Source organism: Danio rerio, chromosome 12 (assembly GCF_049306965.1).
Source record: "Danio rerio strain Tuebingen ecotype United States chromosome 12, GRCz12tu, whole genome shotgun sequence".
NCBI classification, from domain to species: domain Eukaryota; kingdom Metazoa; phylum Chordata; class Actinopteri; order Cypriniformes; family Danionidae; genus Danio; species Danio rerio.
The window spans coordinates 50,983,829-50,997,500 of NC_133187.1; the positions used below are offsets into that span (position 1 = coordinate 50,983,829).

Consider the following 13,672-nt stretch of genomic DNA (forward strand, 5'->3'; position numbering starts at 1 on the left):
TTTGTTTCTCACCACGGGCTCCAGCAGGGTCCTGCCGCTGAAGCGCAGCTGTGAGGAGGACACCAGCGCCCTCTGCGGCGGAGGAGAAGAACTGCAGGCGGACAGCAGAGACTGTAGAGTCCTGCTGGAGAACTCCTCATAACTCTCCATTACACTACAAACACTGCTGAACAAAACACCACAGCTCATATTACAGCAGAAACCCAGTCACACTACTTTAGTTATGATAAGGCAGGGATTACTACGTTACTATCGTGTTGTTGTCATGAACGAGTTGATCACACTTACCGCTGTTCTGCTGAATTCTCTGTCTGATAGCGTGTTTCCTCACACATTAGGAATAGTTAATTAATCCTTAATTATCACACTAATAAGTTAAGACTGTTTATTTAGTGTTTTATGGAGTGGCTCCTCTTTCACTCTCCTCGCGCTCCTCGACTGTTGGAGACGCGTTGCATAGCGACCGCGGGAAGCCCCGCGCCTGTCACGTGATTCTGCAGCGTTTAGGGTGTGAAGATGACAGCAAGCTGAAGTGAGGCTAACCCTTATTTTCTTTGCTTCTATTTTTTTTGATTGATGTGAAGGTTATCGTTTCGTTGCTGATGGTTATATTACTTCCTTTATACTGTTTGTGTTATGAAAATATCTTTGGTACTTTTCTTTTATACTGTCGTTGGAGTTGTAGCGCCGGTGCGCGATGACGTCATTAAAGCGCTATAAAGCACGGTGGCGCGCATTGTGAGCGCGCAGACGCACAGCGGGACTCGAGAGAGAGAGAGAGAGCAGCAGCTGAAGATGATGATGATGATGGAGATGCAGTATAATAATAATAATAATGGTTATGGAGTGGAGGAGTACATGATCCAGGAGGATGAGTGGGACAGAGACCTGCTGCTGGACCCCGCCTGGGAGAAACAGCAGAGGAAGGTCAGATGCTCCACTTTCATCATCTGTTTATTTGTCATTATTCTCTTTAAGTTGTCTTCTTTATAATCTTGCCTTTATGCACTTAATAAAGTTCTGTATTGTTTATTAGTTAATGCAAATGAGCACCACTGTATCGCTAGTAGATAATACTAGTATAAACTATTAATTTCTGTTTATTTACAGCATCACACATTAGTAGTGTAATATAATGAATCACAGCTTAAGTCTGATTATATTTGCTAATTTACTGAAAAATATGTATATTCAAATGACAAATCAGTAAATAAATGTCAAAATAATAAACCTGAACTCTGCATGACAAGCACAGACGAGGACACGAGGGGAAATTAATCATTTATTACACATTTTGTCGATTTTTAATTATCCACTCGGAGTTTTATTGTTTATTATTTTGCTTTTATGCAGTTCTGTGGTGTTTATTCAATAATGCAAATGAGTTGCGAGACAAACACTGATAATAAATAATCAACCTAAAGCACGGATGAGGAAGCAGATGAAGGAAATCAAATCAAATCATCTACATTGAAAACATCAATTAAAAATAATTTTATTGTTATTAAAACAAAGAAATGCAAATAGTTATTAGTTTAATACTGGTATTCTTTAAATATTTCAACTGATGCTGTAACAAATATAACGAAAAGAGCAAAATGAGGAATTTAGAAGACAATTCAAATAATAAAGACGAAAATGATTATAATTGATGGAGATTTCAGTGGTGTGTGTGTGTGTGTGTGTGTGTGCGTGCGTGCGTGCGTGCGTGCGTGTGTGTTTGAATGTGTATGTGTGTGTTTGTGTATCTGTGTATGTCTGAATGTGTATGCGTGTGCGTGCGTGTGTGTGTGTGATTGAGTAAGTGAGTGTGCCTGTGTAAGTTGTGTGTGTGTAAGTGGTTGCGTGTGAGTACGCATGAGTTTGCATGAGTGTGTGTGTGTGTGTGGTTAAGTGAATGAATGTGTGTGTGTGTGTGTGTGTGTGTGTGTGTGTGTGTGTGTGTGTGTGTGTGTGTGTGTGAGAGTGAGTGAGTGTGCCTGTGTAAGTTTGTGTGTGTGTGTGAGTAAGTAAGTGAGTGTGCCTGTGTAAGTTTGTGTGTGTGATTGTGTGTGTGTGTGTGTGTGTGTGCGTGCGTGTGCATATGTGTGTGTGTGTGTGTGTGTGTGTGTGAGTGAGTGTGCCTGTGTAAGTTTGTGTGTGTGTGTGTGTGTGAGTGAGTAAGTGAGTGTGCCTATGTAAGTTTGTGTGTGCGTGTGTGTGTGTGTGCGTGTGTGCGTGTGTGTGTGTGTGTGTGTGTGTGTGTGTGTGTGTGTGTGTGAGAGTGACTTTGTATCCGTTTATGTGTAAGTGTGTGTGTCTGTGTGCAAGTGTGTAAGTTTGTATGTGTGTAAGTGGTTGCGTTTGAGCGTGCATGAGTAAGTGTCTCTGTGTGTGTGTCAGTGTGTGTGTGTGTCCTCCTCATCCTCCAACAATAGCTGTGGGTGTATTGTGAGAGCTGTGGACAGATGCTGATGGTGATGCTCTAATTATATCTGCAGTGTTCAGAGCTTCAGTTCTCTCACTAATCCTCCGTCCTTGATGCCGCATTCATCTGTCACACACACTCAAAAACTCGCTCACCTGTGCCTTAACGCTCGACCCTTCACTAAGGTGCACCTTTAAAGGGTCAGTTCACACAAAAATTACAATATACTCATCATTTACTCTCTCGAGTTGCTTTCTTCTGTTGGACACAAAAGAAGATATTTAGAAGAATGCTGAAAGCCTGTAACCATTGACTTCCTTACTAAACAAAATCAAACAGTATGGAGGTCAAATGGTCACAGGTTTTCCTTTTTTTTATTTGTTGGGTGAAATGTCTCAAGTGGTTAAAAATCTTCATGAGTTTCTTAATTCAGTTGAACACAAAAGAAGATATTTTGAAGAATGTTTGAAACCTGTAACCATTGACTTACACATAATGGAAAATGTTGAAATTTAAATGTACTCACTGTTTACATTCTTTCAGCTGATTGTAAACCTACAAGTTTCTTGGTTCTGTTGAACACAAAAGCAGATATTTTTTAGAATGCTGAAAGCCTGTAACCATTGACATTCATAGTAGGAAAATCAAACACTATGGAGGTCAAATGGTTACAGGTTTCCTTTTTTTCATTTTTGGGTAAACTGTCCCAAGTGGTTATAAATCTTCACGAGTTTCTATCTAATGGTTGAACACAAAAGAAGATATTTTGAGGAATGTTGGAAACCTGTAACCTTTGACTTACACAGAAGGGAAAATGTTGAGGTAAAGGGTCAGTTCACACAAAAAATAAAAATTCGCTTACTATTTACTCTCTCAAGTGGTTATAAACCTTTATGAGTTTCTTTATTCTGTTGAACACAAAAGCTGATATTTTGTAGAATGCTGAAAACTGGTAACCATTGACTTCCATAGTAGGAAAATCAAACATGGAGGTCAAATGGTTACATGTTTCCTTTTTTAATTTTATGGGTGAGCTGTCTCTTTAAGTGGTTATAAATCTTCATGAGATTCTTTCTTCTGCATGAACACAAAAGAAGATATTTTGAAGAATGTTTGAAACCTGTAACCATTAACTTACACAATAAAAAAGTTGAAATTTAAATTCACTCACTAATTACACTCTTTCAGGTGGTTGTAGACCTACAAGTTTGTTGATTCTATTGAATACAAAAGCAGTTATTTTTTAGAATGCTGAAAACCTGTAACCATTGACTTCCACAGAAGGGAAAATGTTGAGTTAAAGGGTCAGTTCACACAAAAATGTATTTACTCACCATTTACTCTCAAGTGGTTACAAACATTTTTTTCTGTTGAACTCAAAAGAAGATATTTTGAAGTATGCTGAAAACCGGTACCCATTGACTTCTATAGAAGGAAAAAAAAGCTATGGAAGTCAATGGTTACAGGTTTCCAGCATTCTTCAAAATATTTTCATTTGTATTCAAAAAAGAACAAAACCCATAAATGTTTGAAACAAAAAAAGGGAAGGTAAACAATGACAGAATCCTTATTTTTTTAGGGTGAACTATTGCTTTAAGTGGTTATAAATCTTTGAGTTTCTTTGTCCTGTTCAACACAAAAGAAGATATTTTAAAGAATGTTGGAAAACTGTAACCACTGACTTGCATAGAATGGAAAATGTTAATATTTAAGTGAAGTTTTACAAACTAATTTCGAGTGGAGCACGTGATATGACTGCAGCTGGCCACTCATCTACACTCATTAGCTAGCCAATCAGATTGATCCAAACTCCCTATAAGTAGCCTAGTTAGAACTACTCCCTTAACTTAGTTTTCCGAAGAAACCCCCCATCATAGTGTTTGCATCCCTTCTCCTCCTTTCCTCCTTTACCACGGGGAGCTCTCGAGAACCACCTGATCTCGTACTCCCCTCACCTGCTCTATGGACCAGGCGGGAGCCCTGGGCTCAACTATCTCCGAGCTCAGGGTTCTCTCCCGTGACAGCATGCCAAACCTGCTAACTTACTAACAGTTGTCAAACAATATCTAAGTGTGAACTCTTGAAATGTACTCACTGTTTACACTCTGTCAGGTGGTTATAAACCTATGAGTTTCTTGATTCTGTTGAGCACAAAAGCAAATACTTTTAGAATACTGAAAACCTGTAACCATTGACTTCCATAGTAGAGAAAATCAAACACTATGGAGGTCAAATGGTTACATGTTTCCTTTTTTCTTCATTTTTAGGTGAACTGTCCCTTTATGTGGTTATGCATCTTTCAGTTTCTTTGTTCTGTTGAACAAAAGAAGATATTTTGAAGAATGTTGGAAACCTGCAACCATTGACTTCCACAGAAGGGAAAATGTTGAGTTAATGGAACAGTTCACACAAAAATGTAAATATACTTGCAATTTACTCTTTTAAAGTTGTTATAAACTGCGACATAATGGTTAGCACCATCGCCTCACAGCAAGAAGGTCACTGGTTCAAGCTCCGGCTGGGTCAGTTGGTGTTTCTGTGTGGAGTTTGCATGTTCTCTTCTTGTTGGTGTGGGTTTCCTCTAGGTGCTCCAGTTTCCCCCACAGTCCAAACACATGTGCTATAGGTGTTAAAAATATGCTGGAATAGTTGGCGGTTCATTGCAATGTGGCGACCCCTAATTAATAAAGGGACTGAGCCAAAAATAAAATGAATGAATGAATAAATGAAGTCTATAGTATTTCAGCGTCTGACAGAGAGATGGAGCTTGATGTAATGAAATGTGACACGTGTTTCTGTGGTGTTGTGTCTGAGCTAATAGAGATGAATCTGAGCTTAAAACATCTTCAACTCCAGCTGATGTGCAGTTCATTCATTCATTCACTTTCCTTTGGCCTAGTCCCTTTAAGCATCAGGGGTTACCACAGCAGAATGAACCACCAACTATTTTAGCATATGTTTTTCACAGCCGATGCCCTTCCAGCTGCAACCCAATACTGGGAAACACCCATACACAATCATTCACACAAAGGAGGAAACCCACGCCAACACGGGGAGAACATGCAAACTCCACACAGAAACGCCACCTGACCCAGCCATGACTCGAACCAGCAACCTTCTTTCTGTGAGGTCACAGTGCTAACCACTGAGCCACGTGCTGCCTACTATAATAGATAAATATGCAAATGATCCCCTTTAAGGTGTATTCTATAGTTAAAACGCACTGTAGTATTTAGCTCCTCCAGTGAGATCACTAACACCCCTGAGTGTGTCCTTGATTGGATTTTTTGGTCATGTATTGTCCTTGTATTTGTGTCGTATGCTGACCCTTGGCCTGTCCCGCATCAGCTGTGCTTCTCTGGATGTGATGTGCTGGTTCGTGCATGCGATTAATCTCAACGCCTCGCTGTTTCTCTGAAGCCATGGTCGTGAATGTGTGAGGAAATGTGGCGCTGATGCCAAGCTGTGTCTGTCATCGGCTGTCACTGCACTTTATAGGCCGTCTCGTATTTCAGAGCACGTGTGATTTATGAGTGAACAGACCCCACTGCCATTGACCGGACATTCTGTGCTCGGCTGCCTTTTGTTTTGATCTTGAGCGTTAAATCAATCTTTCCTCAGGTGTCTGTCCTCACAAAACACTCAGACTCGTGTTGAGATTTCTGATGCTTTCATTTTCTAGCTCTTTATACTATAAGTAAACAGGGATGAAGCAGTTCAATTCAATTCACAATTGGCAATCAATTTGAGAACTGTTGTTCGTAACGTAGAGACAACATTAACTAAAGTTCCCGGTTGCTGTCAGAATGCAAATGATATATGATTTCTCTTTATATCTTATCTGTAGCATTGCTAGTATGTTATCAGCACGTTTTGGCATTAAATGTCAAGTTTCAGCATGTTGTCAGCAGGCTCTGGCATTTTATGTAATATTTTTAGCATATTACAAGCACGTTTTGGCATTTTTTTTTGCCGTATTTAAGCATGTTATCTGCATGTTTTGACTTTTCATAGCATGTTTACCATGTTATCGACAAGTTTTGACATTTTTATGTCATGTTTTAGCATGTTATCAGCACGTTTTGGCATTTTCATAGCATGTTATCTGCACATTTTGAAATTATTATATCATGTTTTAGCATGTTATCTGCACGTTTTGACATTTTTATGTCATGTTTTAGCATGTTATGAGCACGTTTTGACATTTCATAGCATGTTTAGCATGTTATCAGCCTGTGTTTTTCATTTCATAGCATGTTTAGCATGTTATCTGCACATTTTGACATTATTATATCATGTTTAAGCATGTTATCTGCACGTTTTGACATTTCATAGCATGTTTACCATGTTATCAGCAAGTTTTGACATTTTTATGTCTTGTTTTAGCATGTTATCAGCACGTTTTGGCATTTTCATAGCATGTTATCAGCCTATTTTTTCATTTCATAGCTTGTTAAGCATGTTATCTGCACATTTTGACATTATCATATCATGTTTTAGCATGTTATCTGCACGTTTTGACATTTTTATTCCATGTTTTAGCATGTTATGAGCTTGTTTTGAAATTTTCATAGCTTGTTTAAGCATGTTATCAGCACGTTTTGGCATTTTCATAGCATGTTTAGCATGGTATCAGCTCGTTTTTTATTTCATACCATGTTTAGCATGTTATCTGCACATTTTGACATTATTTTATTATGTATTAGCATGTTATCAGCACGTTTTGACATTTTTATGTCGTCTTTTAGCATGTTATAAGCACTTTTTGGCATTTCTTAGCATGTTTAGCATGTTATCAGCACGTTTTGACATTTTATGTCATGTTTTAGAATGTTATGAGCAAGTCTTGGCATTTTATAGCATGTTTCACATGTTATCCGCATGCTTTGGCATATTTATGTCATATTTTAGCTTGTTTTCTGCACGTTTTGACATTTTTATAGCCTATTTTAGCATGTTATTTGCATGTTTTGACATTTTTAACCACATTTTAGCATGTTACCAGCATCTTTTGAAATTCTATACCATGTTTAGCATGTTATCAGCACGATTTGTCATTATTATATCTTGTTTTAGGATGTTTTCAGCAGGTTTTGACATTTTATACCATGTTTTAGCATGATACTAGGACATTTTGTCATGTTTTTAGCATGCTTATTACATGTTTTAGCATCCTGCATTTATGTTTTAGCATGTTGATAATATATTCAAACATGTTTTCAACTTGTGCTTGTATTGTTTACCATGTTGACTGTTCATTTTAATATGTCTTATCATGTTTTAATTTGTTGTTGGCATGATTTAACATTTTATAAGGCTAGTAGCATGATTTAGTATTTCACTAGCATGTCCTGACACACATTTAAGCGCTATTGTAACACAACATAATAATATAAGCCGATTTCCCAATACTGTAGTTTTCTACAACTATAGGGTATATTGTACTACAATACACCACAGTTTACTGCAGTAGACAGTAAAGTAAACTTCAGTATGCTATATTGCTCATTAACAAAGTGTGTGTTTGTGTGTGTGTTTTTGTCAGACATTCACGGCCTGGTGTAACTCTCATCTGCGGAAAGCAGGGACGCAGATTGAGAACATTGAGGAGGATTTTCGTAACGGCCTGAAGCTGATGCTGCTGCTGGAGCTTATCTCAGGTACATCAGCTCTCACTTTCACTTTCTGCAGATCACAGCCCACACCAAACAAATACTATAGTAATTTATAGTCAATGCTATAATGTTTTTCAGCCATAATATTGTAAAGTACTTTAATTAATTTGTTGTGGTGGTTCTACAGTTGCTACGATAACAACAACTACAATAATTGAACTGCTGTGGTGATTCTACAGCTGCTATGGTAACACATCAACTATAGTAATTGATCTGTTATGATAATTCTACAGTTGCTATGGTAACACAACAACTATAGTAATTGATCTGTTACAGTAATTCTACAGTTGCTATGGTAACACAACAACTATAGTAATTGATCTGTTGTGGTGATTCTACAGTTGCTATGGTAACACAACAACTATAGTAATTGATCTGTTGTGATGATTCTACAGTTGCTATGGTAACACAACAACTATAGTAATTGATCTGTTGCGGTAGTTCTACAGTTGCTATGGTAACACATCAACTATAGTAATTGATCTGTTGTGGTGATTCTACAGTCGCTATGGTAACACATCAACTATAGTATTTGATCTGTTGTGGTGATTCTGCAGTCGCTATGGTAACAGAACAGCTATAATAATTGATACGGTAACACAAGAACAACTATATTACTATATACAGATGAGCCAATACTGTAGTTTTCTACAACTATAGGGTATATTATATTACAATACACCACAGTTTACTGTAGTAAAGTCCAAAGTATTCTACAGTATTTATTAAAATTCGGTTCACTTTAGTCAATACTAGAGTATTCTGCTGTAGCATTTATTTGAAAATGAGTTATTAAATTAAATAATAATATGCATACAGAGTGATACACTTTACACGTTACATTACATTACGCATTAACTTTACACATATTTATTCTGAAATACTATAGTATTTTTTGATGTGGGATTCTCTGTCCTCCAGGTGAAAGACTCGCCAAGCCTGACCGAGGGAAGATGCGCTTCCACAAAATAGCCAACGTGAATAAAGCTCTGGACTACATCACCAGTAAAGGGGTCAAGCTGGTGTCCATCGGTGCTGAGGGTGAGAGACGCTCTACTGTACACACATCAGTCATGCAGAACTCTCTTTCAGATGCTCCACATGAAGAAATACTATAGTCATTTAATCAGATTAGTGTTTTCTAATCATACTATAGTGAAGTTTACAGTATTTACAACTCTTCGTTAACGACTGCTCCAGCCGAAAACTGTTGTATTAACTATAGTGCACTGATCAACTTTAATAAACCCTGTGGTATGCTTTAGTTTTTACTACAGTAAACTGTTGTGTATTGTATTATACCGTATAGTTGTGAAAAACTAGTGTTTGGGCATTTGTTTGCAAAGTAGTCCTTGTGTTACCATAGCAACTGTAGAATTACCACAACAGATCAATTACTATAGTTGTTGTGTTACCATAGCAACTGTAGAATCACCACAACAGATCAATTACTATAGCTGTTGAGTTACCATAGCAACTGTAGAATCACCACAGCAGATCAATTACTATAGCTGTTGAGTTACCATAGCAACTGTAGAATCACCACAGCAGATCAGTTACTATAGTTGTTGTGTTACCATAGCAACTGTAGAATCACCACAACAGATCAGTTACTATAGCTGTTGTGTTACCATAGCAACTGTAGAATCACCACAACAGATCAGTTACTATAGCTGTTGTGTTACCATAGCAACTGTAGAATCACCACAGCAGATCAGTTACTATAGCTGTTGTGTTACCATAGCAACTGTAGAATCACCACAGCAGATCAATTACTATAGCTGTTGTGTTAACATAGCAACTGTAGAATCACCACAGCAGATCATTTACTATAGTTGTTATTTTATTTAAGTTATTTTACTACAGTATGGTTCAACACACTACCGTATTTACTATTATTTACTGTAGTATTTTTTCATATGAGCATTCAGTCAGTATTGGAATATGTATGAGTAGCTTGAACAGCTGTTTATCCTAACGTGTCTTGGACATAACAATTAAATTAATACATTGGATTAAGAATGACAAAATGTAACGTGTACAAATAAACAACATAGTAGCATGTTTTAGTATACTGCTAGAATGCTAGTTGTATGTTTAGCTTGCTGACTGCATGTTTTAACATACTGCTGTGCTTTAGGATGTTTAGAACATTATTGGTTCAGAATTTTGTTAGAAACGGAGTTGCACATGTTAGTTACTCATGTTGTAAGACATTGCTAGCATGATTTAGCGATTTGCTACTATGTTTTAGCATGTTAGCATATTGCATGCCTGTTAAACTGGCACAGTGTCATGCAGTTCTGAAGTGTGTGCGTGCATGTGTGTGCGTGCGTGCGTGTGTGTGTGTGGGTGCGTGTGATCCTCAGAGATTGTGGATGGGAATGTAAAGATGACTTTAGGAATGATCTGGACCATCATCCTGCGCTTCGCCATCCAGGACATCTCAGTGGAAGGTAAGGTACACACTAACATGCTTGCGCGCACACACACACACACACACACACACACACACACACACACACACACACACACACACACACATGCACATAATACACATTCACACACACATTTGCATATATAAACACACGAATACATACACACATATACACAGACACTCACATACACACAATCACACTTGCACAAACACTCATGCACATGCTCACACTTGCTTCTGTTGTGTGTGTGTGTGTGTGTGTGTTTGTGTGTGCATGCATGCATCTGTGTGCAGTTGTATTTGTATGTATGTGTGTTTGTACACGAGTATGCGTGCATGTGTATTTGTGATTATGTGCATATGTTTGTGTGTGCGCGTTTGTATTTGTGTGTGCGTGTGTGTATATATGTGGTTGCGTGTGTGTGCACATGTATGCTTGTGTATGTGTGTGTATATATTCGTGTGTGTTTGTGTGTATTTATGTGTGTGTATATGTGCATGTGTATGTGTGCGAACGTGTGTATGTGCATGCGTATATGCGTTTGCTCATTTGTGTGTGTGTGTGTGTGTGTGTGTGTGTATGTGTATGTGTATGTGTGTAAACATGCGTGTGTGTGCATGTGCATATGTGTGTGTGTGTGTGTGTGTATGTGTCTGCTCACGTGTTTGTGTGTGTGTGTATCAGAAACGTCCGCTAAAGAGGGTCTCCTGCTGTGGTGTCAGAGGAAAACGGCTCCGTACAGAAACGTGAACGTGCAGAACTTCCACTGCAGGTACACACTCACACATGCTCTGCGTGTTTACTGAGATGAAGATGATGATGACGACGGTGTGTGTTTAAAGCTGTGTGTTTGCTCTCTCAGCTGGAAGGACGGTCTGGCGTTCTGTGCGCTCATTCACAGACACAGACCGGATCTGATCGACTTCTCCAAACTCAACAAGGTCTCTGTGCTGCTGCATGAGCTCCAGACTAACAGAGAGAGGAATGAACTAAACAATTAGAAGAATAATATAGCAAACAGTCTAATGTCACGCTGGCTCAGTGATTAGCACTGTTGCCTCACAGCAAGAAGGTCTTGAGTTTGAGTCTCGGCTGGGTCAGTTGGTGTTTCTGTGTGGAGTTTGAATGAGTGAATTTGAGTGTGTATGGGTGTTTCCCAGTACTGGGTTGCAGCTGGTAGGGCATCCGCTGTGTAAAACATATTCTGGAAAAGTTGACGGAATTTAACACACACACACACACACACACACACACACACACACACACACACCCACACACTCATACACACACACACATAAACACGCACATAATACACATTCTCAAACACATTTGCATATATAAACACAGGAATACATACACACATATACACAGACACTCACATACACACAATCACACTTGCACAAACACTCATGCACATGCTCACACTTGCTTCTGTTGTGTGTGTGTGTGCGTGCATGCGTGTGCATCTGTGTGCAATTGTATATGTGTGTATAAACAGTTGGTGTTTCTGTGTGGAGTTTGCATGTTCTCCCCATGTTGGCGTGCATGGGTTTCTTCCGGTTTCCCCCACAGTCTAAACACATGCACTATAAGGGAATTGGTGAACTAAATTGGCCATAGTGTATGAGTGAATTTGAGTGTGTATGGGTGTTTCCCAGTACTGGGTTGCAGCTGGTAGGGCATCCGCTGTTTAAAACACATTCTGGAAAAGTTGACGGTTCATTCCGCTGTGGTGACCCCTGATAAATAAATGGATTAAGCTGAAGGAGAATGAATGAATGAATAAGATATAATGTAATACACTGTAAAAAACTATAAGCTCAATGACGGCATGTTTTTAGGTCATTGTAACTTACTAAACTAAGTTAATCATGTTCCAACTTAATTTTATAAGTTATGCATGCTGTTTTAAGTCAGTTTAACATAATATAAGTTCAATGTTAATTTGATTCAGCTTAAAAATTTAGGGACCAGGACTTTTTTTACAGTGTAATAATAAAATAATAGGAATTACTCATGGCCTTTTTCACATTTGCGTGTTTCTCAGCATTGTAAGAGGTCATAGTTGGTAAACTCAGAGCGCAGTGAATGGGAGAGTACAACAGGTCATTTATTTATTCCACAATGGTGTTATCAGGACAACAGTGTGAGACGGCAGCCAGAAGAGAAAACAATCTCATATTTATTATAGCGACTGCACTGTTTGTGTGTTATGAGTGCTGATCAGGTGTGCTTCAGTGTGAGTGTGTTGATGCTTCTGTCAGTCTATGTCGCTCCTGTCGCTGTTCATCTACACCTCCACATCTGTAATCCTCTTAGTCTATGCTGACATCATCTTCAGCAGCTCAAACACTCTAATGGCTAATGGACAGACGGCTGCTTCTCACTCAGGGCTGCTGGACATGCTAATGAGATGGAGATTAGTGGGCGGGGCTTTCCCCCTCTGATGACACGTCCAAAGGGAGAATGCCAATCACAGTGCTTCTGCATCAAGTCTGATACAACAAACACAGTTCACTCATGTTGAGCATTAGAGGCTGCTGGAGACACACAGCTCACACACCACAGGGTTTAAACAGTGCACTACACCAGGGGTTTCCCAAACTATTCAGCCCGCGACCCCTAAAATAACAATGCCAGCAACCCCCAAATTCCTCTTAGGTGGTTATAAATATGTAAACGTTGCTCATACAGCAATAGGCCTATACATAATGATCCAATTGACAACACAAAAAAGTGCAGCAGCCTAACAACATCATTTTATAGTCATTTATTAATATGTTTTTAATTAATATTGACCTGAACTAAAGTGACTGGTGGACACAATGTCTGCAGCACAAGTTTATTCTTGGGATGATTTTGGAGACCGCCAATTATTCTCAATGTTCAGTTGTGGCCTGTATTTATTTTTAATGTATTTGATTGTTATAAAGGGGTCAGAAAGCTATAAAATCAATGTGCTGCAGCTGTATTAGACTAGTATTTTTTTGTTCTTGTTAAATGCCTGTTGCCAGGTCCTCCTGTGCTGAAGCTCTATATAAAGCCTCCAGTCATTTGAGTCGGGAGTGCAGGGCTCTGCTGGGGTTTATCAGGTCTGCAGTCTCGTATGTCTGAATAACCGCAGGATTTACACTGATATTACCTCTTTACAC

At 38.7% G+C, this 13,672-nt stretch overlaps 1 protein-coding gene across 4 annotated transcripts in view; it reads left to right on the forward strand.

Moving 5' to 3' along the window:
* The first annotated feature begins 501 nt into the window (after positions 1 to 501).
* The window catches only part of zgc:165653, a 42,650-nt gene continuing 29,479 nt past the window's right edge, over positions 502 to 13,672 (forward strand). Inside the window, exons 1-6 of one of the 4 annotated variants that reach the window (XR_012387448.1) lie at positions 747 to 927; positions 7,953 to 8,067; positions 9,004 to 9,123; positions 10,454 to 10,538; positions 11,205 to 11,292; positions 11,383 to 11,461. Coding sequence is in view for 2 of the 4 variants with exons in the window: in XM_073917268.1 (XP_073773369.1) it covers positions 796 to 927; positions 7,953 to 8,067; positions 9,004 to 9,123; positions 10,452 to 10,538; positions 11,205 to 11,292; positions 11,383 to 11,461 (621 nt within the window). In the remaining 2 variants the exon portion in view is untranslated. 4 annotated transcript variants of the gene reach the window in all.